The 24,480-nt window shown below is 46.2% G+C and overlaps 1 protein-coding gene across 1 annotated transcript; it reads left to right on the top strand.

Moving 5' to 3' along the window:
• The first annotated feature begins 1,170 nt into the window (after positions 1-1,170).
• On the top strand, positions 1,171-24,470 carry VCP (valosin containing protein). Its single transcript, XM_015652654.1, has 17 exons — positions 1,171-1,338; positions 6,225-6,336; positions 6,718-6,890; positions 9,054-9,196; positions 12,578-12,708; positions 14,399-14,530; positions 14,912-15,014; positions 16,703-16,836; positions 17,090-17,225; positions 18,242-18,354; positions 18,959-19,123; positions 19,226-19,348; positions 20,420-20,632; positions 21,891-22,199; positions 22,987-23,142; positions 23,468-23,622; positions 24,022-24,470. Exons 1-17 carry the CDS (start codon positions 1,322-1,324, stop codon positions 24,125-24,127), a joined length of 2,421 nt encoding a protein of 806 aa, XP_015508140.1. The 5' UTR covers positions 1,171-1,321; the 3' UTR covers positions 24,128-24,470.
• The last annotated feature ends 10 nt before the right edge of the window (positions 24,471-24,480 follow it).

Genomic DNA, 24,480 nt, shown 5'->3' with positions numbered 1-24,480 from the left:
TCTGGTGGAGCTTTTTTGGATGAGGTAGGTCCCCTGACCCCATTACCCAAGCAACCTTTGCCTCCCACAGGAACGAAGGGGTGCCTGGAAGCTGCAAGGCAAAGGAGGAGTGAGGGAAGATGAAAGAGAGTATGACAGAACTCTGGAGGAATGCAAGGTGGGAGCTGCTGCAGCCTCCTCTGAACGCTGGAGGGACAGAGAGGGGCTTTGTCCTACAACTCCAGAAAAACACCTTGGCATGTCCTGGGCTGCATCCAGAGCCCCGTGGGCAGCAGGGGAGGGAGGAGGGGATTCTGCCCCTCTGCTCTGCTCTGCTGAGACCCAGCTGGAGCATCCAGAGCTGGGGTCCCTGCACAGGAGGGACAGGGACCTGCTGGAGCCAGCACAGAGGAGGCCACCAAGATGATCAGAGGGATGGAACACCTCTGCTGTGAGGACAGGCTGACAGAGCTGGGATTATTCAGCCTGGAAAAGGCTCCAGGATCTCCATGCCTTCAAGGGGCTCCAGCAGAGCTGGAGAGGGACTTTTCACAATGGCATAAAGTGCCTGCATGAGGGTCAGCAGTTTTAAACTAACAGACGGCAGGGTTAGATGCGGTATCAGGAAGAAATTCTTCCTTGTGAGGGTGCTGAGGTCCTGCACAGGTTGCCCAGAGAAGCTGTGGCTGCCCCTGAATCCCTGGGCGCGTTCGAGGCCAGGCTGGATGGGGCTGTGAGCAGCCTGGTCCTGTGGGAGGTGTCGGTGCCCTGGGCAGGGCGGAACAAGAGCCCTGCGAGGCGCCGGCCATTCCCTAACCACAAGGCTCCTTTGAGTGGCGGGAAGAGACGCGCGTGCGCACCACGCCCTTTCTGATTGGCCCTGCCCTCGGGAGCCGCCCAATCAGAGGTTCCTGTGGAGGCGGGACTTCCCTCCCGCATGTTCCCGTCGGTGGCTCCTCGCCATTGGCCCCGCAGGGGCTGTCGCTCGGAGGAAGAGCCCCTCTGCGATTGGCTACCGTTAGTGGCGCCTGGCTGGTGACGATTGGCCAGGGCACACGGAGGGGCGGGGCTTAGGCGGAGCCGTCTGTCTCGTTTTTTGCTTTCTTTCATTGGCCGAGGCGGCGGCCTGCCGGAATTTCCGATTGGCCGGCGCACATTGTTGCTAGGAAGGCGAGGCGGCGTGGGCGGGGCTCCCCTCGCCGATGAGTCGGCGCTGAGGCTCAGCCAGCGCGGACGCCCCGAACCCTCCGCCCGCCGCCCGCGACCCCCGCGACCCTTCTGACCTCCCCGCCCGCCCCGAGGAGCCGCCGTCCGCCGCCCCTCGCCCCCTCCCCGCAGCGCCATGGCCTCGGGATCCGAGTAAGTGCGGGCCCCGCCGCCTCGCCGCGGCCTAGGCCTCGCCGCGGCCTGGGCCCGGTCCGGCCCGCCCGCTTCACCCGGGACGGCCCGCGGGTCCCAGGCGGGCGAAGGCGGCGCCAGAACGGGGGTGAGCCGCTTCCCGCCGTCCGCCCCGCCACTGCCGGGCCTCGCCGGGAAGTGTCGAGTCATGGCGGGGGGCGAGGCCGGGCCTGGCCTCCCGCCGTGCCGCCGCCGGGCCTAGGACCGCCCGCCCGCTGGGCCCTGAACTACGGAGGGCTTTGTTTTCTGGACCCGTCCCGGGCTCCTCCTGTTCGCAGAGGCTCTGGGGCTGGGGCAGGCGAATGACTTGGCGCTAGCCGGGGCAGACATGTTGTGCCGGGCATGGCCGAGGCGATCGGCGGCGGTGTTTCCGTCTCGGGTGTCTTGCCTCACTCTTCTCGGCAATACTCAGTTACAGGCTGAGGATCATCTTCCGAGCTCCTCAGGAATGAGTAACAGTCTCTGCACGCAAACCACGTGCATTCTGAGCAGGGTAAAATGGAATCCAAAGGTACATTTTCCCAATCCAAGAATACTCAAAGTGACTTTTAAACTTCTGTAGAGGCACTTTCGGTGCCTTTGGGTGTTCTTTAAATAGGTTTTCCTTTTCTTTTGCAACTCCTGGAATCCAAACGTGCTTGGGCCTGCTGGGTCAGTTCCAGTGAGATGTGCCAGGCATTCCATGTCTGCGCTGGAAGTGACATTCCTAGACCCTGGTTGTGCAGCTGGGCGAGGTTAACAGTGCTTTTAGAAAGGGATTTCTACTTCAGCAAAGTTCTTCTCACACACGCAGGAACCAGAAAAGTTAGTTTGCAACTGGAACAGGGTTACTTTTTAGATGCCATTTTTTGTCACAGCTGCTTGGCAGCCATCTTGCTGAACCGAGTCTCAGCATGGCAAGTAGCATTCCAAAAGCTAAGGGAGTGTGGTATCTGAAGGGGCTCCTGTTTTCCTGTCCCAGCCAGTCTGAAACAGTGCTGAAAACTTGGCTTCTCCACAATGGGTCTGAACTCCCCCTGTGGTTGTCTTGTTTCAGTAAGTGTCTCCAGTCACCACATACTTCAGACACTTCACTTGGGGATAAAAATGTTTTATGACTTTTTTTTTTCTTTAATACCCACCTGGGAAAAGTGGTTCAGTCTGTAAATCAGATGTTCAGATTGGTAAGGATTTGTCCAGAGGTTTTATCTGGGAAGTGATTTTCACAAGGATAGTGGTAAGAACTCACGGCAGCATACAGAAGACATGGCTGATTTCACTTTCGTTACTGCAGCTGGAATCATTCTAGGAAGTGACTTTTTTGCTTATTTTTAGCACCAACTTGAAGGAATAGCTTGTTTCCTTATTTTAAGTGGGGCTTTGGAGGTCGGCTATCATTTTCAGAAGGATCACTACCTGGTAATGACTTTCTTCTCTGGCTCTTCATACCCTTCACTGTCAGGTAATATGCCTCCGGGTGTTACCAGTTGCTGTATAAGGGGACCTCTGACACAGAGAGAAACCACTGAGTGTAATTAAGTCTGTGGGGCTGTGTTAGGGGAGGTTTAGGTTGGATATCAGGAAAATCCTGAAGGTGGTCAGTCACCTTAACAGGCTCCCCAGGGAAGTGATCGCAGCAGCAAGCCTGGCAAAGTTCAGGAAGCATTTGGACAATGATCTCAGGCACATGGTGTGATTTTTGGGGATGGTCCTGTGCAGGGCCAGGAGTTAGACTTGATAATCTTGATGGGTCCCTTCCAGCTCAGGATATTCTGTGATTCTGTAAGTTGTAGAAAGTTCCTCTGGTTCTCCCATCTGTGAAATGAGGCTGTTGAACTGCTTTACTGAGAGGAAAGGAGGCTGAGGGAATGTGTTATGGTTGGCCTCTAGAGCTAGTACATATTTGCTTCAGTTTTCTAGATGTCTTGCACTTTACAAGCTTGACCATTTTCTGTGCTGGTGATTGTGTCCTCATTCCTGGCTTCTGTCTAGGTGCAGCTTAATACAGATGTTGAATTTCCTTTTAATTCCAAAACAGCTCTAAAGCTATGTTTTGTGTCATTTGTCTCTTTGTTAAGTCAGGGAAAGAAAGGGGTGAGAGGGAAAGTGTGTGAGGGAACTGACAGGTGTGTCAGGGAGGTGATTTGGAGGGTTTCCACCAGGCTGCCTCTGACCAGAAGCTCGTCAAGGGGCTTTAAAAATTACCTGGGTTAGCTTTCTGTACCTATCCTTTCGCAAAGTTTCCCATCAGGAGTGGGACAGTTGTCAGGAGAGAGTCCCAACCCATGCCTTAGGCTTTCCTGCTTGGTATTTTCTGTTTGTGCTCTCCTTCACAGAGATGTTGGGGTTTGTCTGAGTGTGGTTGAGGTGCACAGATCTCTTGCCCTGTTATTTCAGCTGCAGCACAGGGAACTCCTTGAGAGATGCAATGAGGGCAGATGGTGATGATAACAATATTGTTAATTGCTGCTGAAAGATGGGTAGTGATTGTCTGTCTAAACCTTACCCTTGTTTGCAGGAGAAATAACATCATTTCCCTGCTGAGCTGACATGTAATTTTGTTGAACCTTTGTTTTTTCTTATGCAGAGCAGTCAGGTCAGAGCACTGAAGCTGACCCTGCACATTTAGCTCCCTGGAAGCTCTTTCTTGGACATTTTTATTTAGTTTTTAATGCTTCCAATACTTTTAAATTGCTCTAAGTGTATCTGAAGTGTATTGATCCAGCCCTCAGTTTTTAGGCTCAGTTCTTCCATACTAAAACTTTCTTCTCTTATTTAGCAGAACCAGGAGGATTCGTGCTGTGTTTTTCCACGTTGTTGTATGTCTGGAGCTATCCAAAGTTTCTCTCCAGTCTTTTGCAGCTTTTGTTTTGTGTACAGTGTTGACTGAAAAGCTTCCACTTGTTATCCAGTTCTTTTACCATTTGTTTTTGATCTGGTGTTCCAGGCTGTTTTTCAGGCTGTAATAGCAGTCCCTGCATCCCAAGGAATAGACACTTAGTTTCAGCAATAGTTCACTTAGCCAAAGTCTGGCAGTGGCTTCGTATCAAAAAGCCATGGGATTCACATCTTATGTGCAGGGGGAGGAGTTACAGTCACACTCTGAATAGCCCAAATAACCAGTGGTGTATCTCCCTGGTGTCCCTTAACTGAAATCTTGAAATCTATTTGTTGGGTTAGTTTCCAGCTGCCAGGAGATAATGAGGAGGCAAAGTCCTTACAAATAGGTTGGTTTTATGCACTGTTAAACCATAATCTGCCCTGATAATCTGTTTGTTTAATTTTCTTATTCTCTGTTTTCCTGGAAATGGCAGACTTTTTAGAACTCACAAACAAGACTACATTTTTATATTGATTGTGGAATTCATGAGCCCTTTCCAGGATGTATTTAGCAGCTTTTATTGTGTTCTTTTTTGCTCGGACAATAGATCTGCAATGTCTTACCTCTTGCACTCTTTAATAAAGAGAGGGAAAAAAGATAGCTTTCAATAGTGTTGGCAGTCCAGGAAAGAACATGTTTTACAACTTGTTTTGTTCACTTAAAATAATATTGCCTGTTGTTTGCAACATGTTTCCTGTGCTACCAGCATTTAAGGGAAGCTTGAAAATCTTTTGAAAGCAAGCTGGCTGCTCTCAGTGGCTTGCTTGGTATTGTTTCCTCTTTACATGTCAGAGAAGGGAGCCAACACTGCATAGCCTGTCTTGGAAAAGCTTCTGTCTTGAGGTGGGGAGGGACCTGGGTAACATCACACCACAGATATGTCACCCCTCTCTAATGGACTCTTAAAATGCAGTGAACATGCCAAGTGCTGCCGTTTCCACTGAAGGTTTGGTTTCTTCTCATCATTCAGTCTCTAAAAGGGTGAGATGGAGCAAAAGTTACGACTGCTTCCATTGTCCACAAAGCTCCCTACTCTTTGCCAGTGCTTGGTGCTTGCTTAGGTCAGGGGAAGACTTTATTTTTCTTTTATTTTCTTTCAGAATCAAGTCAGGCTATGCAGCATTTTCTCTTCTCACGTTGGACATTGGCACAGCCACATACTTGGAGAAAGTAGTCAGCCCCCTGAGGGAAGCTACAGCACTCCAACCCTGATGTGTATGGCTAATGTACAGCTTCTAAGAGCTCCTCAAGAATAACTTGGTTCTAATTCATATTCTGTCATTGAGTGAATTATTCACTGTATTAGATTTTGAAGGAGAACCGTTAATCTGCCCTTCTTCCATTTCCTTGATGTTTTACTTGCTCCATTTTGTCAAGGGAAGTGAATTACCTCTTGTATTTCTTGTGATGTCATAGGCCAGAGCTGCAGTGACTTTTGTGAAGGTATTATGGAAAAGAGCTAAAAAATCCCCAACACAAAGTCATTTTCTATGAGCACCTGAATATTTCTGCGGCTTGCTAGGTTTAACAAACAGGCCTTGACAGGCTAAACTTTTACAACTCTTCCTGTCAGGGCTGCTGCAGCATTGTCCTTTAATGCCCCTATTTATCTGGGATTTGATGCCAAATAGACTTGAACTTTTGTTTTGTTGGTAGCTGTTACATGTGATTTCAGATGAGTCTGACTAATTCATTGAGGCAAAACATCTTACAGTCAGCAACATCTCACTGACCACTTCTTTTCATAGATAGCTTCATAGCTGTATCCATTGGAAGCTCACAGTTACATTTACTGACAGAAAACATCCTCCCCTGAGCTCCTGCAACTGGTCCTTGGGAGGTAGTGTTCTTTGTTTGTAGTGCTACAAACAAGTAGAGGTTATAAAAGACAAGACAACAAAGAAACTTGAAGAAAGAGGAGATGAAAACTAGGTGGCTGGACAGGGCCAGCATCACTCAGGCTCATAAGTTGTGTTTTCTCTCCCAGCTCTAAAGCCGATGACTTGTCGACTGCTATTCTGAAGCAGAAGAACAGGCCCAATCGGTTAATTGTTGATGAAGCCATCAATGAAGACAACAGTGTTGTGTCACTGTCCCAGGTGCGTCATCTGTAGAGGCAAAACGTTTAATCTGGTAATTTGCAAGCTGTTGCTGTCTATTAACTTGAAATGTAACTTTGCAACATGAATATAAGTGTTTGTGTCAGAAGCTACAGCTGTTACCACTGAGGGAGGATTGTCTTGTTTCCTGACACTCCTCCTTGATAAAAGGTGTTTTGAGCCTCAGTTTGTAGGATTCATTTGAGCTTGTGCCCTTCCTCTGGTTTCGGGATTAGCTCTGTAGCAGTGTAGTAAGAGTCTCTGTCCTCTGGATTTGGTATATAGCATTTCCAAGGTGTAATTTCCAAGGTCAAATAACTCCTTCAAATGCGTGAATTCCTACTTTTTCAAAAGCATCTTCTAACACTTTGCTCTTTACAGGCAAAGATGGATGAGCTGCAGCTGTTCAGAGGAGACACTGTCTTGCTCAAAGGAAAGAAGAGGAGAGAAGCAGTCTGCATTGTTCTGTCAGATGATACCTGCTCAGATGAGAAGATTCGCATGAATAGGGTTGTTCGCAACAACCTGAGAGTGCGCCTGGGTGACGTGATCAGGTGAGAACAGTGTTACCTGTGGAAGACATTAGCAGCATTACACATTATCTCATAGTATCTGAGCTGCCCTATGGCAAAAACAAGTTAAAACTTGTTAGAAATTAATGCCAGAAAAAATGGAACAGCCAAATAGCAAGATTAAAAGTCTTGGACATTTATATTCCAATTTTTGATGTAAAAATAATTTTTAAATCAGGAATGCTTAAAAAAATTTGCAGGGATTTTGTTGTGGAGCACTTGCAGGAAGTAGAATCATAAAATAATTTGTTGGAAGGGACCTTAAAAGTAGTAGTAAAACTTGGAAATATGGATCTCTGCTTACAGGAGACAGGTCCCATTCCATGATGGGAGTGGGTAGAACAGTAGCCCATGAGCATTTCCTGAACATAAAAATGGTAGTTTGCAGGTTGAAATAGGGTAAGGCTAACAGCTTCTCCTCCTCCTGAGCATTGTCTCTGAGAAAATGAGAGCCTGTTTCTGACACCAGACTTTCTGGGGTGATATCTGTAATAATTTTTAAATGCAAAATACGTTTCATACAAACTTAGTAGATGAGAGAAATGAAGCTGTTCCACCCATCCCTCTACTAAAAATGCAAGTTTTAATCACTTCTGTAATTGGTTCAAAATGGTGCTTTGTGTCTTTGGATTTAAAGTAGAGGTGAATTCTTACTTTAACTTGATGTGAGATTCCTGTTGGAGTCTCTTCTAGCATGACAGCCCATGCTCTTGTCTTCTGTTAGCACTCTGTCTGTAGTGGTTCTCAGCTTCCCAAATGTGTTACCAATTGTCTTGAGTCATTGCGAGGTCAGTGAATTTTCACACACTTGCCCTCAAAGTTTTTCTTGCCAGTCTTTAACTGCTTATAGTGTTACTGTGTCCTGGTTTCTGCCAGGATCCAGATTCATGTGCTAATCGCTTCCTGATTGTGGTCTGTCAAATATTTTCCTTCTGGGGCAGTCTATCTTTTCTTTTACCCTTTTGCTGTATCCTCTCTGTAATGTGGTCCTCTCTGCATGTGGTAAAAGAATCTGTTAGGAGTCCCTAACAAAAGTCACATATGGAAAGCTGCATGCTCAGCTGCAGTTCCATGGCTTTTTTTAGGTGGTGAAGCCAGTTTTTGCCACAGCTGGATACTTTGAGCTGTCGCTACAGTAGGTTGTTGTGCTACACTGCCAAATAATAACTGTAGCATGTATTTAAAAAGGGGAAAGAGCTTTCAGCTTTTAACCTAGTCATCAGCCCTCACAAAGTGGGACTGACATGTGGCTGCAAAGGTGTTCACCCCTGGTTGGTAATGCAAGAGCCTTTCCTTGGAATCAGGTTTGTCAGCAGTAGGGACTCTGGCCACTGTAGTGAGAGAGAGGAGGACATGTCGTTCCGATTGGGAACGGCTGGAAAAGAACGACACAGACTCTCAGGGAGTCAGAACAAGAGGATCCTTTAGTTTATTGCTTGCCGGCCTGCTTTATAGACAGATACGTGGAAAGTACAGAAAGGAAACTCTTATTGGTTAGTAAACTGCTACATTACCATCATTGGTCAGTGGGGTACACCACCCCCCTGACTTTCTCCTGCAAGGAAAACAAGGAACACAAAACAACACCTGCAAGGTTGTTTTGTGCCCCTGAGGATTGTTTTAATTCTTTCTCATGTCTTTCCCAGACTACTTTCTCAGGGCCAGCCTGAGAAGCTCTTGTGGCCTGTAATCTTGTACAGGCAGTGTCAGAATTTAGCATCCATAAGGACAGAGAGTTTTCCCCAGCTCACTTTTCCTTGCAGCTGGTTCTGCAGTGACTTGTTGAACTGAAAGCTACCTCGTGACTCTTGCAGGTCTTCAGGCTACATAGAGATGTGTGAATGTGGTGAGGGGGTCTGCAGAAGGGTAGGAGGAAACTCTTAAGCTTTCCAGTAGTGTTGGACAGGGCTGAAAGGAGTGAAGGCAAGTGTGTGCTGTGAAGAGTAACTCTTGGTGGGTATGATTTTTACCTTGTCAGCATTGAAATATTCCTGTGCGAGTAGGAAGTCTCACCTTTTCTTTTAGGGCTTTTCATGGCCTTGGGATGTTCTCTCCTGGGAAGTGGCATGTCTTTTCTTGTTCAGGTATAGCACTGAGGTACAAGTCCAGCACAATGTGGCTAACTGGGGTTTTCTTCTTTTGCAGCATCCAGCCTTGCCCAGATGTGAAATATGGAAAACGTATCCATGTGCTGCCAATTGATGACACAGTAGAGGGGATCACAGGGAATCTGTTTGAGGTCTATCTCAAGCCCTACTTCTTGGAAGCTTACAGACCTATCAGGAAAGGTAATAATGCCTGTCATTGAAGTCCTCACAGCCACAAGTGTGAGCTAGTCCAAAGATTAAATACAGAGAATTTCTAGAAGCTTGCACAGATCTCTGTGAAGCATTAGACCAGCATCTGTAGGGAGAAATTTTGCTAGTAGTGATTCAAATTTTCTGTAATCTTCAGAAGGAGTTTTTGCTGCTGCTGGCTGGCAGCAAACACTGGGATTTGGTAGTTCTCCTGCAGTTTTTTTAGCTGTATGAGATGGGAGAGCATGAGAAAGGCTCACATGGAACTTGGGAGAAAATCTCATTAAACTAAGTTGCTACCACGTGATGTAATTGGTGAGTTACCTGCATATTAATCCATTGTTTGGGTGTATGTTGTGCTTATCCAGTTTCATCACAGTTTATCCTTCATTAATGTGGTAATTGAGGGAGACTCAGGTTCAGGTCCCCACATCTGTAGTGATAAATTCAGCTGCTGTCAGGTACTGAATGTGATGATGTGCAGATAGCTGCCATAGAAGTGATCATATGAGCATTAAGTAACAATTAGCATCATGCAATTTGGTTAATTTCCTACTCTCACTTAAAATCAAATCACCTTGATCCATACACTGGACTTTTCCATCCTCCCAGGTGCACCCAGGTCCTTGAGGAAAAGCAGAACCATGTGTGGAAAAGCAGAACCATGCATGGGCTTGCCTTTGCCTGAGGTAGCAGCAACCCAGAATGTTTATCCCAGCATATTTTTTATGTGCACTACAGGAACTTTGTCTCCTTCTACAGTATGTTAAAGTGTTGGATAGGGAGAGTTAGTCACCAGGTGGCTTTTGCTAAATGTGTGTGCCAAAGTTTGCTGGTCACACCAACCTTTGCTCTCCATATAGTTATGAGCAGTCCATTGCATCATGTGGTTTTCCAGAGGCTGGCGCACAGTAGGGAATGCAATACACTCTCTCAGAAGCGTGTTTTGTCTGTCCTTGGAATTGGAGTAGCCCCAGTGCATGATATTTTGTCATTAGATCCAAAGACCTTTTTTCCTCTTTTGAGTATGGAATAATATGGAACAGGCTTCCAATGTGCTGGGCCAAGTTCCAGCTCACTGCAGTGATTTCTGTCTCTCTGGAACTGCCAGCATGGCAGCACACCTTTTTCCACATATTTAGTCGTTTTTCAGGATTCTACACTTGTTCAGTGTCACACTGTATTAGCAACAGCGAAGCGTATGACGTAGACTCTCTAGCTGAGTGTCACAAGAGAGCAAGTTTTATTATTCCAGATCTTCTTTTATAGACAGGTCCAAGAAGGTCCTAGAGGTAAAACTCTCATTGGTCATTAAACCAACACATCACCATTATTGGACAATTGGGTACATCACCCCTTGACTGTTTCTTGCAAGGAAACAACAGTGATCCAAACAACACCTGCAAAGGTTGTTTGGATTCTTCCTTATGATTTCCCAGGCCAGAATGAGACTTAGTTTCACACAGTCACTGTGCTCCTCGCCTGCTTTCAGCATCCGTAGTTCAGGAGTGAAATTCCAAAATGTTTTAGGTAGTCACTGGCCTGGACACTTTCTCCTCTGGGTGATGTTCTTAAATATGTTAACTTTAAACAAGATCTGAATTCCATTCAGCAATGTGCTGTTGCACAGCACCAAGCTTGCCAGAGTTCCAGAGGCACATGGACAATACCCTTAGGTATGTGGTGTGGTCTTTGTGGCTGTCCTGTGCAGGACCAGAAGTTGGACTCAGTGATCCCCATGGGTCCCTTCCAGCTAAGGAAATTCTGTGATAAGGCTGGCTTCAGGTGTATTGAAAGGATATTAAAAATCTTGACAGTGCTCAAATGCTGTGCTAATCAGCCTGGCACTGGAAGACATCGGATGTGTAGGAAAGGTGAAGTTACCAATGGCTCCCAGTGGATGGCTCCCGAGGTACAGAGCAGATGGCAGTGCTCAGTTCTCTCCTCAGATTCGTATCTGGATTAGTGATTCCATCACATCACAAGCCACTACTGCAAAGAACAACACAAAGATAACCTTAGCCCAGGCAGCCAGGACAGTAAACCTCATCACAGGGGATACCTACAAGGTGTGTTAAAAAATGCACACTGAGAATAAGCATGAATAAACACTGTCACCAGCTATTATTATATACTGAATGCTTATAACAAATTTAGCTTGGCATGCTCTGCTCAGATCTCATTATGCCAACCTTTTGTCCCCATGCTGGTTGCCAAAAGGGACTGTTTTCCTTTGATCCCAGCATGTGACTAAATGTCAGACAGCTACTTTTTTTCCATCCAGCCATGGTATGGGGAACAGATCATGTAAAAGGAAAAAACTTGTGAGTTAAGAACATTTTAGTAATTGAAACAAAGTAAAATATTATAATGATGATGATAATGATAATAGTAAAGACAGGGGAGGGAACCCAAAAGGACAGGTATTGCACAACACCTGAGACAGTTGCTCACCATCTGCTGAATAATGCCCAGCCTGTCCCTCATCAGCGTGTGATGTCTCCCAGTGAAATCCACACAGTTTATACACTGAGCATGGTGTTCTATGTCATGGAATATCCCCTTGGGCAGTTTGGGTCAGCTCTCCAGGCCATGCTCCCTCCTGGTGTCTTGTGCACCTGCTCAGTGGCAGAGCAGTGCTTGAGGAGGGAGGTAAGCACTGCTGAGCAACAGCTGAAACAGCAGTGTGTTACCAACATTGTTCTCATCCTGAATCCAAATAACAGCACTGAAACAGCTACTAGGGAGAAAATGAGCTCTGTCCCAGAGGAAACCAAGACATGAAAGCCAGCTGGCACCCTGATTAAATTCACTTCTTCAGAGTAATTTAAGTAATAACTGGGAGGTGAGTAGAAAACCAAATGCATTTTGGCTTTGTGTTCGTAACACTTCTGCTGTACCATAGATTAAAGTTCAGTGTAGACACAAGTCAGAGTTATCCAGGATCTGCAGCCCAGTGCAGCCAGGAGTGACAGTGCAATTCTGCTTCTGGAAATGAACAGTTATAACTAGTAGCAGCTAGTTACAATAGATTCAAAATAAATTTTTATTAAGTTAGGGCTTTTTGGCTGTTTTAGAAATGTTAACTTGAAACTGAATAGAAAAAAAAAATAATTTCTTGACTTTGTGTTTTGTATTTGGGCAGGGTATTCTTTTCTGTTGTTTGCTGAATGTAATTTGAGAACTGAAACAGTACTCAGGCTGTCGCAGTGCATGCAGCTCTTGAGTTTAACATGCAAAGCAGTGTTATAAATGCCACAGTGTCTGCCTGTGTGACCCACTTCATAAAACTCTGCGGCTGCTTGTTGTGCAGGGGGTAAACATTTTGCAGATGTGGGTTGCAACAGGCCACTGATGTGTGGGGTTTTACAGGTGACATCTTCTTGGTGCGTGGAGGGATGCGTGCAGTGGAGTTCAAAGTGGTGGAGACAGATCCAAGCCCGTACTGCATAGTGGCTCCGGACACAGTGATCCATTGTGAGGGAGAGCCCATCAAACGGGAGGTGAGCAGAACCCTGCCATGTGGTTTTCCTGCTGGATCTCCTCTGTTCAAAGCCTGTTTCTAGGACAGTGCTTGAGGGCAGCAGTGTTTGCAGTTCCTGTTTTGATGTTTTATCCACTGAATGTAAGGGCCACAAACTCTGGTTTCAGGAGATGAACTGCTGCTGAAGGCAGTCAGAGAAAGGTATTTCCAGTGTCTTCCTCATATGCTGAAAACACCAGGGGGTAGGTTTGCTGATGAGATGCCATGCTTTGCCAGCAGCTGTTTTGCATCTGCTTTCAGATATTTTACACTGTGCTTGGATGCATATTTTAATTCCAGTATTCCCTTGATACATAGATGAGAGAGCTTAAATTCCATGCCACGTGAAAAGAAAGTAATGGTCATTTTTTCCAAGAAAAATTTGAAATCCCCAAATGTTTTACATAAAAAAAAAAAAAATTAATTCCCCAGTCCACTGAGGTGTCCAGCCTTGAGTATTGCAACCTTGTGGATGCCTGAGAGGCTTGTCTGACAGGTCTTGGTGACCTTACTATAGAGTGGGAAATCTCAGAAAAGTGAGCTAAGATGGGTGCGTATTTCACAGAATAAGTCCCTTTTTCTGCCTGCAAATAGTGTGTGTGCTGGTTTGTTGTTAGCTCCTTCTGAAAAACATGTCTGTGACCCTTGTGAAACTGCACTTGGTCACTCCATGAATCTCACTTGGCCTCTTCAGGCCACAGTGGAGATAGATGGATAGATGGATGTAAGTTCAGCCTAGGCCACCAAAATTATGAGGAACTGGAGGTCAGGAATGAAAGAGGAGGGACTGGGATCATGGGATGATGCAGCCTGGAGAAGGGAAGGCAAAGGGACAGGCCTACTGGCTAATATCTGATCGGAAAGGATAGAAGACCAGGCTTTTCTGAGAGCTGTGCCCAGGGACATGACTGGACACAGTAGCATAAACTGGATCAAGGTAAATTCCCAGTAGATACTTGGAAAAATGTTTCCCCTATCCTGGAGCAGAGCCCAGAGAGGGCAGAAATCTCCAAAATTGAGACCTTCAGTGCCTGTTAGGTCCAGCCCCTGCGTGACCTTGAGGTAGGTGGGACTTGAACTGAGCCCCTCCAAGATTCCAGATTATGTTATTATTTTAATGTGGCCTAAATAACTGAGGCCAATAAAGGTTTGGACAGATGAATAAATGGATACTGTGAAGGAAGAGTTGGTTACAACTGATCTTATCCATATGTCTGGACCTTAACATTCAGTGCTAATTGGAGTCAGTCTCAGAAGGTAGCACTGCACTTGAATAACTGGCAGATGAATATGCCAAATTGCTAGACAGCATTTACTCTAAGGAGTAAGTATATTTTATACTGACATTGTCTCTTGTTACTTCCATTAGCCCCGTCAAAGAGTCACAGAGCTTGTTTTGTGCTATAGTCTGTAGGGAACCTGGCAGCAGAGGCTGTCATTCCAGAGGGTGGGCTTCAGTGAAGTCTGAGTACGTGCAGGCAATTCTCTTTATATGTCTGGGAAGAGAGAGCTATGAAACAATTATAGAAGACATCAGGAAGACTTGAAAGTGAGAATCTCAAGACAGGCAAGAAATGTCTAAAAAGCCATAATCCTGGCTTCTGTAAACTGGGAGGGGTTGTTGAACTATTGTTTTCACTCAGATGTTTGATGTTTTTCCTCCTGGGTAGGATGAAGAGGAGTCACTGAATGAAGTGGGCTATGATGACATTGGTGGCTGCCGGAAGCAGCTGGCTCAAATCAAAGAGATGGTGGAACTTCCCCTCAGACACCCTGCTCTCTTCAAGGCCATAGGGGTGAAGGTATGTCCCCAAGTGCAGATGGCTTGCCCTGGGACATGTCTCTCCATAACGGACATTTAGGAGGCATTGGGAGGGGATTTTTGGTTTTGTTTTAATGCTAGTGTTTGGAAGTATTTGCTTACGTGTTCTGGACACAGACTGAAACCCTGGCAGATTGTAAAGCAGAGTGATGCTTTGACTCAACGCTGCCAGTTACTGGCAAGGTTTTTGTTGTGTGTTGTGAGAAGTAGTAAGGGTGTTGATAGCAATGCTGACATGGCAGCTGTTGCATGAATTTGCATCACAATTTCAGACTGGCATTATCAAATGCTTACAAATTCACTGTGAAGCTGCTTAAGCAGTCAGATACTCACGACCTAAGTCCCTTGCCTTTGTCCTCAGCCTCCACGTGGGATCCTGCTGTATGGTCCTCCTGGCACTGGTAAAACACTGATTGCCCGAGCGGTGGCAAATGAAACGGGGGCTTTCTTCTTCCTGATCAACGGTAAGTTTTGTGGCTGCTTTGGCCCCAGGTCTGCTGTGTGCTCACTTGTCCATCTTATGGTAAGGAGTGGTGTTAATAGGACTTGTAGGTTGTTTTCCTGACATCCTTCCTTACCTCTTTCAAGCATGCCTCTGGGGACACTTGGAAGCCCTTTGTGTGGAAGTATCTGTAGTGGCACTTTACTGAAGCTCGTTTGTGTTGTAGCAGAGTGCTTGGAAGACTGTGCTGAGACACAGGGATTAGGTGTTTATCTATTTATGTTGGTGAAGGCAGAGCTGTCAGGCTTTGCTCCCACCGTGTTCCATTCAGAAAAGGAGCTGCTGCTGTGGATTCCTCTTTCCCCTCAAGTAAAGCACAAAGACCTCTTTTGTTTTAGTATGTTATTTGGAAGGAATTTCCCTGAAAGCTATAATGAGATGCTTTGGATTTAGCTATAAGTGACAGAACTCCTATTGATAACTCTCACCTGTAGCAGTTGAGGTGACTACTGGTTGATACCTAGTAAGGACCAGATTCTGAATTTTCCACACTGCTTTTCTGTTTCATTTTAGTCAGTGCTGGAATAAGAGAACATTTCTATTGAAGGAATGCAGCTTTTCTTTTCTGATTTCAATCCTGTGATAGCTTAGGACAGTATAATACAGCCCAACAGTGACCAGCAGTAGGGTTAGGGAGTTGCTTTTATGTAAATTGGCTGATTTTAGTTGCATGTCACCCTGTCATATACTTCCTTAAGTGTGTGGAAGCTGTCACTAAATGCTAATGCACCAGCTGTTTCTTTAGATGCTTGTACATTTATTGCATGATAAAAATAATGCTGTCAGAGTTAGCGACACATTCACTACCTGCTGGCCCAGTCTGGAGCTGCAGGCAGTGCTGTAGACAGAGCTGATGAGAACTGGTGAGTTACCTGTAATGAAATGCTCAGAGCACCTGTCCCTCCCTGTGTCTCTGCAGCTGGCAGCTTCCAGTGCCTGAGGGTCAGGTTTATTTTTCTTGTATCCTCTAGAGGTATATTTTCTCTTCATTGCCACTGCCATCAGCATGAGAGCAAAATCTGTAAAAACAGAATAAATCTTTAAACCTGCACTAGTGTTCAGCAGTTGTAGATGTCAGGGGAGTGCTGTCCATCCATTTGGGATCAGTGTGCGTACACACTTTTATTTTGTATTTAACCTTTGAGAGGCGATAGGTTGTGTTTTTGTTTGTTTGTTGTTGGTTATTTTGACTTCTTCAGTTTATAGGATCATGCAGAGGTAAATGTATACCTGTGTAATGTAAGCTAAAGATGGCTTCATAGAGCTTTTTCCTTCCCTATCCTGATAATTCATCACCTTATAATTTGATTGCTTCTCTTGCAAGCTAGGACTGGCATTAACTGTGTGTGGTGGCACATTACAGAGAAGCTCACCAAGTGTGAAATAGGGTAAGGAAAGAGGCAGCTAAAGGTAGCTCATTGACTAGTGCTGCGTTCTCTTAGAGTAAACTGGAAACACCAAAATAATGATAGAAACTAATTCTGCATGCTGGTCTTGCCTTTCAGCTGCAGATTTAGTGAATTTGATTGATAGTATTTGCTTTGGCTTGAAATACAGCTTGTCCCATGTAGATGTACTAAAAAAATTCAGCTGTGTGTTTTTGGGGCTAGCTGCCTCTCTTCTGAGTGGCACAGCATCGCTGTTTTTTAGGTCCTGAGATCATGAGCAAGCTGGCTGGTGAGTCTGAGAGCAACCTGAGGAAAGCCTTTGAAGAAGCAGAGAAGAATGCTCCTGCCATCATCTTCATTGATGAACTGGATGCCATTGCTCCTAAGAGAGAGAAGGTAAAGAGAGCCTGTAGGAGGTAAATTAGTATGTCTTTTTTTTTAGTAGCAGCTGGCATGAGTCTGCATTTCACTGCAGGGTAAAACAGCATTGCCTTAACACCTGAATTTAGTTGGACATGAGGGTGATCAGATACAGTTCACAATGTTTGTTACTATCTTGTGGATATTGTATCTGCTGGCTCCCATGCAGCGCTGGCTGCCCTGCTCGGTGTAGAGCTGTTGGTCTCAGTGCAGCTTTCTGTGCCCCCAGACACACGGGGAGGTGGAGCGTCGCATCGTGTCTCAGCTCCTGACCCTCATGGATGGGCTGAAGCAGAGGGCACATGTGATTGTGATGGCAGCCACCAACAGACCCAACAGCATCGACCCAGCACTCCGGCGATTCGGTAACCACCCCTGCCCTCTCTTCCCTGTATGTCACACACTTTGTGACAGGCCGTGCTTCAGGGGCCCCTTAAAGATTGAGCAGAAAGTCATGCTGAACATGTGTTACATAAACTGTTGACTTGTTTCCAGCTTCTTGCTAGAAATTATTTTCCAGGCTTGCAGCCTTTGATGTTGTTTTGTGTGCCATGTTAGGTGAGAATGTGTAGAAGTAAAATAATACTTCGAAGTGGGAAAAGTCTGCTAGCCTCTCTTAGGTGAAGCTATTTCAGGACACACTTAAGGAGGAAATGCCTAAGGGGATGTTCATGCATTAGATTGCAGAAGGCTGTGAATTACCCAATTTGGGTTTCTTTTATTAATGAACAGTACAGTAGTTTCTGAGACTCATGTTTTCAAAACATGAACGTCCAGTGTATGACCAGTTGGTAGAGTCTGTAATAGCGAATCTGTCAAGTGTGCAGGGGGAACTGGACTCTTAAATATGTAGGGAGGCTTTTGAAAGCACAGCTGTGGCTGGAGGAGAAATAGAAGTGTACTTATCTCAGTGCATATCGCAGTGATGCCCTGTTTTCCTCATGTGTTTCACCACTTGGGTAATGCTGCGAAGGTTCTAAAAAATTAAATCTCTCAGTATTTTTGGACTCCTGTGACAAGGACACAGAGATAGAAATAAACAAAAATGTCTCATGGTATATTGGTTCAGTGAAGCCTATTTTCCCAAAACCATGGCTCAGAAAAAGTTAGTAAATGGGCAGTCTTCTGTGCTCTATAATCCCAAGGTCTTACTGTTAGTCTCACAGTAGTCTCACTTTGCCTAAATGGTCAGTGTCTTTCCTCCTTCTCTGACCTGTCCCTTCTATTGTGCATCAGCACGGTAGATGCTACAGGAAAACCCAAAATTCTGTTGTTTTGTGATATTTTGTGGAAAACATCACTTTGTTTGTTCAGAGGAACTGCAGCTGCAGCTCCTGGGGTGTGCAGGATCAGAAGCTCAATGTGTGCTTGTACTCCCCAGGTCGTTTTGACAGAGAGGTAGATATTGGTATCCCTGATGCCACCGGGCGCCTGGAGATCCTCCAGATCCACACAAAAAATATGAAACTGGCTGATGATGTGGATCTGGAACAGGTGAGTAGTGTGCCATTAGGAAAGCTTGTCTCGTTCCCAGTGCTCTGTTTCATAGTTGAAGAATTGTTAAGGCTTGATCATACAAGTGCAGTGACTCAATTAAGACAGTATGAACGTGTGACCTTTGGGATTCTTTCTGGCCAGTTTACCAGTGACCAAAAGCCCTCACTCACTAGTTAGGAATGGCTAAGTGAAACAAACGTGCATCATTCCAGTCTGCAAGTGCCTTGCCACTGTCGTCCTGGGTTGGTTTGCTGTGTCACTGCCTTTAAAAGTACAGCAGCCCTGAAAAAGCTCTCACACAGCTGGGTCAGCATTGTGGTGTCACTGCATCACCTGTAAGCTGGATGGTTCCTGTCATCTCTGTCCTGAATGAAGAACTGCAGTCCTCAGGGTTACATTTCTGTGCACCATCTGAATTCCAGGTGCAGACTGGATCTCTAGTAGGCAGTAGAAAGCACACTGTCTTTGCCTGAGTGTTATCACTTGTCTTGAATGTGCAGCAAAGCCCTGGTGTTGCTCTCCTCCTTTCCCAGTGAGGGACCAGAGTATGAGTTGCCCTTGCTTGTATCCCTGTGAGTCATGGTCAGTGCTCTGCTTTCAGGTGGCAAACGAGACCCATGGCCATGTTGGTGCTGACTTGGCTGCTCTTTGCTCAGAAGCTGCTCTTCAGGCTATCAGAAAGAAGATGGATCTCATAGACCTAGAAGATGAAACCATCGATGCTGAAGTGATGAACTCTCTGGCTGTGACCATGGATGACTTCAGGGTAATGCAGGAGTGCCCCTTGTTCTTCTGGGTGCAATTAATTGCTTCTTTGAAGCAAAAGAACTTGTTAGAATTCATATAATACTGTTTCTTCTAACAACAGTGGGCTCTGAGCCAGAGCAACCCTTCTGCTCTTCGGGAGACTGTGGTAGAGGTGCCACAAGTTACCTGGGAAGATATTGGTGGCCTAGAAGATGTGAAGAGAGAACTCCAGGAGCTTGTACAGGTAAGGCTTTAGAACAGGTTTTTTGCTTTGACAGCTTAAAAAATACAATAAAATCCAGAATATCTTCAATTTCCTGTTTGAGCTGCAGAGTAAATGCAGAAGCTTTATGGTATCTGCTTCTAATGGGCTATAAATACCATACTGATCCATCTTTGTGAACTTGGGGAGGAAGGTGCTGGGAAGCAGCATCAAGTTTTCCTGAGCTGAGTCTGCAGTGACATTTTATGTGGGTGTTGTGCAACATGCATAAACAGTCACAGTTTTATCTCTTAAGTGGAGACTAGCAGTGGGACCAGTTCTGAGAATCATCCTGCATGGTAGCTTTATCTGCGAGGCAGTGGATGATGGTGCTCATACAGAGAGTTTCTGGAGGACTCACCATCAGCCTTAGCACAGGGACAGATGAGAAATAATTGTGAAACCCTCTACAAAGGGAAAGAGCAGGAAAAAAAATGCTACAAATGGTCTGTGGAAACTCCAGGTGTCTGCACTGATATGGTTTGGGTTTGACACATTCCTGCTTTCACAGGACTAGAAACATCCTGTCTTTGAATAAAAGAATCTAAATTTTCAGTCTAATTTTCTGATGTTAAAATCATCACCTGTCTTGTATATGACCTCGTTGCTAAGGATAAAGGCTCACATCAGACACCTTGCTGTCTCTGGAGAGCAGAGCAAATAGGTTAGGTAATGAGCTGTTGTTCCCTTTTGCTTCTGCAGGGCAGAGTGAAGCTGAGGTTAAGTGTGCTGGAAAGTACTGAACTGGTACTTGGGAAAGTACTGAACTGTACTTAGTTCCTAGAGGTAAATAGGTTGTTTTTGGCCTTTCCAAGCCAGTGTCCACTTAAAACATGCTGTGACACCTGGCAGGATCTTGTGTTTAATCCACCAGAAATCTCAGGTAGTGCTTCTGGTAGAACCAAAACTGACTCAGAGAAATGTGTTCCTTCCTGTGGCAGAAGAGTTGGATTGGTTGGTCGTCTGAAGGTCCCTTCCCACCCAAACCATTCTGTACTTCCAAGATAGTCTGTTCTGGCTCATCATGAGAGGTTTTTGTTTGTTCTCTTTCAGTATCCTGTGGAGCACCCAGACAAGTTCCTCAAATTTGGCATGACCCCATCAAAAGGAGTTCTGTTCTATGGGCCACCTGGCTGTGGCAAGACACTGCTGGCCAAAGCCATTGCCAACGAATGCCAGGCAAATTTTATTTCCATCAAGGGGCCGGAATTGCTCACCATGTGGTTTGGTGAGTCTGAAGCCAACGTGCGTGAGATCTTTGACAAGGTAAGTATTTCTCCTACTCCCTGTGCTATCTTTGTGCTGAGGTACCCCCAGAACTTTATCTCCACTTCATCTGTCTTACTGGTTCTTGCTTGTGTCTTCTATGTTTTCCCTACTTGCACTGAGAGCAGGAGCTCTTTCCTTGTGTTGGAATTAATCCTCTTCAGCAACATAGTTGTTGAAACTCTTTTTTTCTGACTGCAGTTGGCATCTGTCAGTAGAGGGTGATAAATTCCCCAGTGCCTTTGGCAGAGGCTGTGGTTAGGAGGGCACATGTATGCTCCACACCCCTGGAAACTTAGATTAACACTTCATTAACTTTTCAGAATATCCTGTGGGTTCTTGTCCTCCAATATACACAGTTTAGAAAGGAGCTCACTCCTGCTCAGTTGTCCCATAGTGTCATCTCCTGTCCCAGAAGGTGTCCACATGGACTATTCTGTGAATCCTTGTTCTTGTGGTCAGGGACAGTGCTTTTAGAAAAAAGTTGGAAGGAGAGTGGAGAAAAATTTAGGTGGGAGGGAACCTCAGAGACTGTCTAGTTCAGCTGTTTGTCCAGAGCAGGGAGATAACTTTGAAATTTCATCAGCTCAGTGCATTGAGTTCTGAACATGTGTGAAGAGTGGAGAATCCCTGACCTCTGTGCTTGTGTACTGGTGTTGGAGCACTCTCAGTGTGAACAATTTCTTTTCCTTATTTCTCAGCTGCTCACAGCTGTGTCTCCAGGTCAGGAGGCTCCCAACACCCTCCACGGTGGGGGCTGGAAAGGTGTGCATGGCAGGACTGCAGCAGGCACCTCCTTTTGCCTGTGGTCTTTCCTCCTTTCACTTCACTGTGAAGATCCAGCTCCCTATAACTACACATTAGGTAGCTGAAGACAGCAATTGGATTTCTCCTTTCCATTGGACATATCTTACCTGCTTCAGTGCCTGAATAACCAGTTGACATTTTCAGGTCTTGCAGGGAGACTTCTGGTCCTGCAAAATAGCTCAATTTTTCACTCTATGTGTTGGAGTTACTACTCTTCTGCCTGGTTAACAATGTTCCCACTTAAGGGAAATTCAACTTGTTGTTCAGGAGAATTTAATGGAGGGGTTGTGTGGCAAGGGACTGCTCTGGAGCAGCTCTTCCAAGCTCTCCTTGTGAAGAGCTTCTGGTACTCCTGAGCTGTGTTAATGGTAAGGAAGGCTTAGTGTGAAGTCAGTGTGCTCCTTGTTGGAAAGTATTAGCATGGAATAATGGTGCCCACTGCTTTTTGCAGGCTCGCCAAGCAGCCCCGTGTGTGCTGTTCTTTGATGAGCTGGACTCCATTGCCAAGGCCCGAGGTGGGAATATCGGTGATGGCGGTGGTGCTGCAGATCGTGTCATCAACCAGATCCTGACTGAGATGGATGGCATGTCCACCAAGAAAAATGTCTTCATCATTGGTGCCACCAACAGGCCAGACATCATTGACCCAGCCATCCTGCGCCCCGGCCGCCTGGATCAGCTCATCTACATCCCCCTGCCTGACGAGAAGTCACGGGTTGCAATCCTTAAGGCCAATCTGAGGAAATCACCAGTTGCCAAGGTAGGATCTGCACCCTGACTACTTCTGGCTTGGGTTTGCTGTGTGCTGGTTCTGTTCCACACAGGCTGTGGAAGCTGGAGCTCTGAGGTTGGGTGTCAGCAAAGCTGGAAATTGGTCTGCAGGAACAGCAGCTCTTTGTCACATAATGGGGTTCTGCTCATGGTGCAGGATCAGAAAAGCCTGTTTTGGAAAACAGGTGGAAAAAAAGTGCAGAACACACAGGTGTGAAATAAGAATTGAAAAGGAACTGTTGTGGTAAGTTGTTGCTGAACCCTGTCATAGGCAAGAGCTGTGTCCCTTGCCTGGGAAGTGGCAATAATGCAGCTGAGAGTTTATCAAAGAAAAACAGACATAAAATGAGAGCCCAAGCTTTTTTATGCCAAACTTACCTAATTAGTTTCTAAGGAGGTTGCAGTAATACCCGCTCAACTGAGGGGAGGAGAGGAGGAGGTCAGCTGTCTTGGTCTGCTTGTGCCCTGTCTATTTCCAGTCTGATGCTGTTTTGCTTGACTCCTCGTGCTGAGACCTGAACAAATCATATCCTAAATCTGTAAGTGCAGAGGCATTTACAGCCACTTTGTGGATCCTTGGTGGGTGTGAGGTGCACAGCCTGCTTTAGTGTGTGGTTAACTTTTCCTGAAAACGAGAATCTCAACAGCTGATCTTTCCAAAATTTGCCATAGTTAAGGTAGCACCTTGATACCCTGGAATCTAAAGGCACCTCTCTGTCACTTTAGGATGTGAGGTGTAAAGGAAAGGCCTCTCTTCCTTTTTTATTTTTCTCTAGGATGTTGACCTGGATTTCCTGGCTAAGATGACCAACGGCTTCTCAGGGGCTGACCTGACAGAAATTTGCCAGCGTGCCTGCAAACTGGCCATCCGTGAATCCATCGAGAGTGAGATCAGGCGAGAGCGTGAGAGGCAAACCAACCCTTCTGCCATGGTGAGTGGGACACTGAGCTCTCCCTACCCACATGTGTGAGGTGTGATGTGTTCCTCTGTCATCCTTGGGGATGAGTGGGCTCTTGTGCAGAGCGTGGAGCTGGAGCACTTTGTTCTTATCTTGTGGGAGGTTGAGGACCCTCCTGGGATGCCTCATGGTCAGCATTGCTCAGGAGGTGCCTTCTGCAGCCCTGACTCATGCACAGCTCTCCAGCCCCCACCTTGGAGGGTGTTGGGAGCTCCTGACCTGGGAGGAAGCTGTGAGCAGCTGTTGGCCCCCTTGAGCTTGGGCACACAGCTCACCTGTTCCCTCTGTCCTGCTGCAGGAAGTGGAGGAGGACGACCCGGTTCCTGAGATCCGCAGGGATCACTTTGAGGAGGCCATGCGCTTTGCTCGCCGCTCTGTCAGTGACAACGACATCAGGAAATACGAGATGTTTGCACAGACCCTACAGCAGAGCCGTGGCTTTGGCAGCTTCAGGTACCTGTGGAGTGTGAGGAGTGGGCAGTGTGGCTCAGCCAGCCTCTGAGCACTCCACTGGGGCAGCTTTCTGATGGGTTCTGGGCAACAAAACACTTTTGCACTGCACATTGCCGTTCAACCTAGTGCATTGAGCACCATGCAGTGTGGCAGGTGTAGGCTGTGCCTGCAGGTTGGTTGTAGATGCTCTGTTGGTGCTCCTGAAGTCCCTTTTTTCCTTTAACTCAAGTGACAGCCGGCAGCCATGAGCCCTTTGACCTTCCCTAAGCCTTCATCCCATTCCTTCTTGCCCATCCTAGTTGTCACTGAGGGTTGGTGCAGAGGGAGGGGATGGTGCTGAGCTGCAGGGAGGCTTTTGAACAGTATCTCTTCTCTCCTGTCCTGCACTGCTGCATGCAGGTTCCCATCAGGCAACCAGGGCGGCGCCGGTCCGAGCCAAGGCACAGGAGGTGGCAGCGGGGGCAACGTGTACAGCGAAGACAATGACGACGATCTCTACGGTTAACTCGCTGTCCTCGGTGGACCAAACTCCACATCAGGCCACGTTGTACAGGGAAAAATCCAATGTTCAGTGGACTCTTGGCTTCTTCATTCCTCAGTGTAGCTGCACGTCAGACTTTGTACAGGGGATGTTTTCTGCAAACAGAAATCCAGAGCGGTGTTCAGTTGGGAGGCAGAGAGTGAATTAACAAGGAGGGGAACTGACTTAATTTCTGAGAAATTTCTGTTCTAGTTTATGTGGCAGAATCAGCAGCTTTAGCAAGGGTACAACGCTAGCCTGTATTAAAGAAAAACAAAACCCCACAAAAATAATAAAAAAAAATTAATAAAAATCCCACAAAACTCTAGCAAGGTCCT

This window comes from Parus major, chromosome Z (assembly GCF_001522545.3).
Source record: "Parus major isolate Abel chromosome Z, Parus_major1.1, whole genome shotgun sequence".
In the NCBI taxonomy this organism is placed as follows: Eukaryota; Metazoa; Chordata; class Aves; order Passeriformes; family Paridae; genus Parus; species Parus major.
The sequence above is the reverse complement of the archived record's forward strand: the minus strand, read 5'-3'. Positions and strand labels throughout refer to the sequence as shown.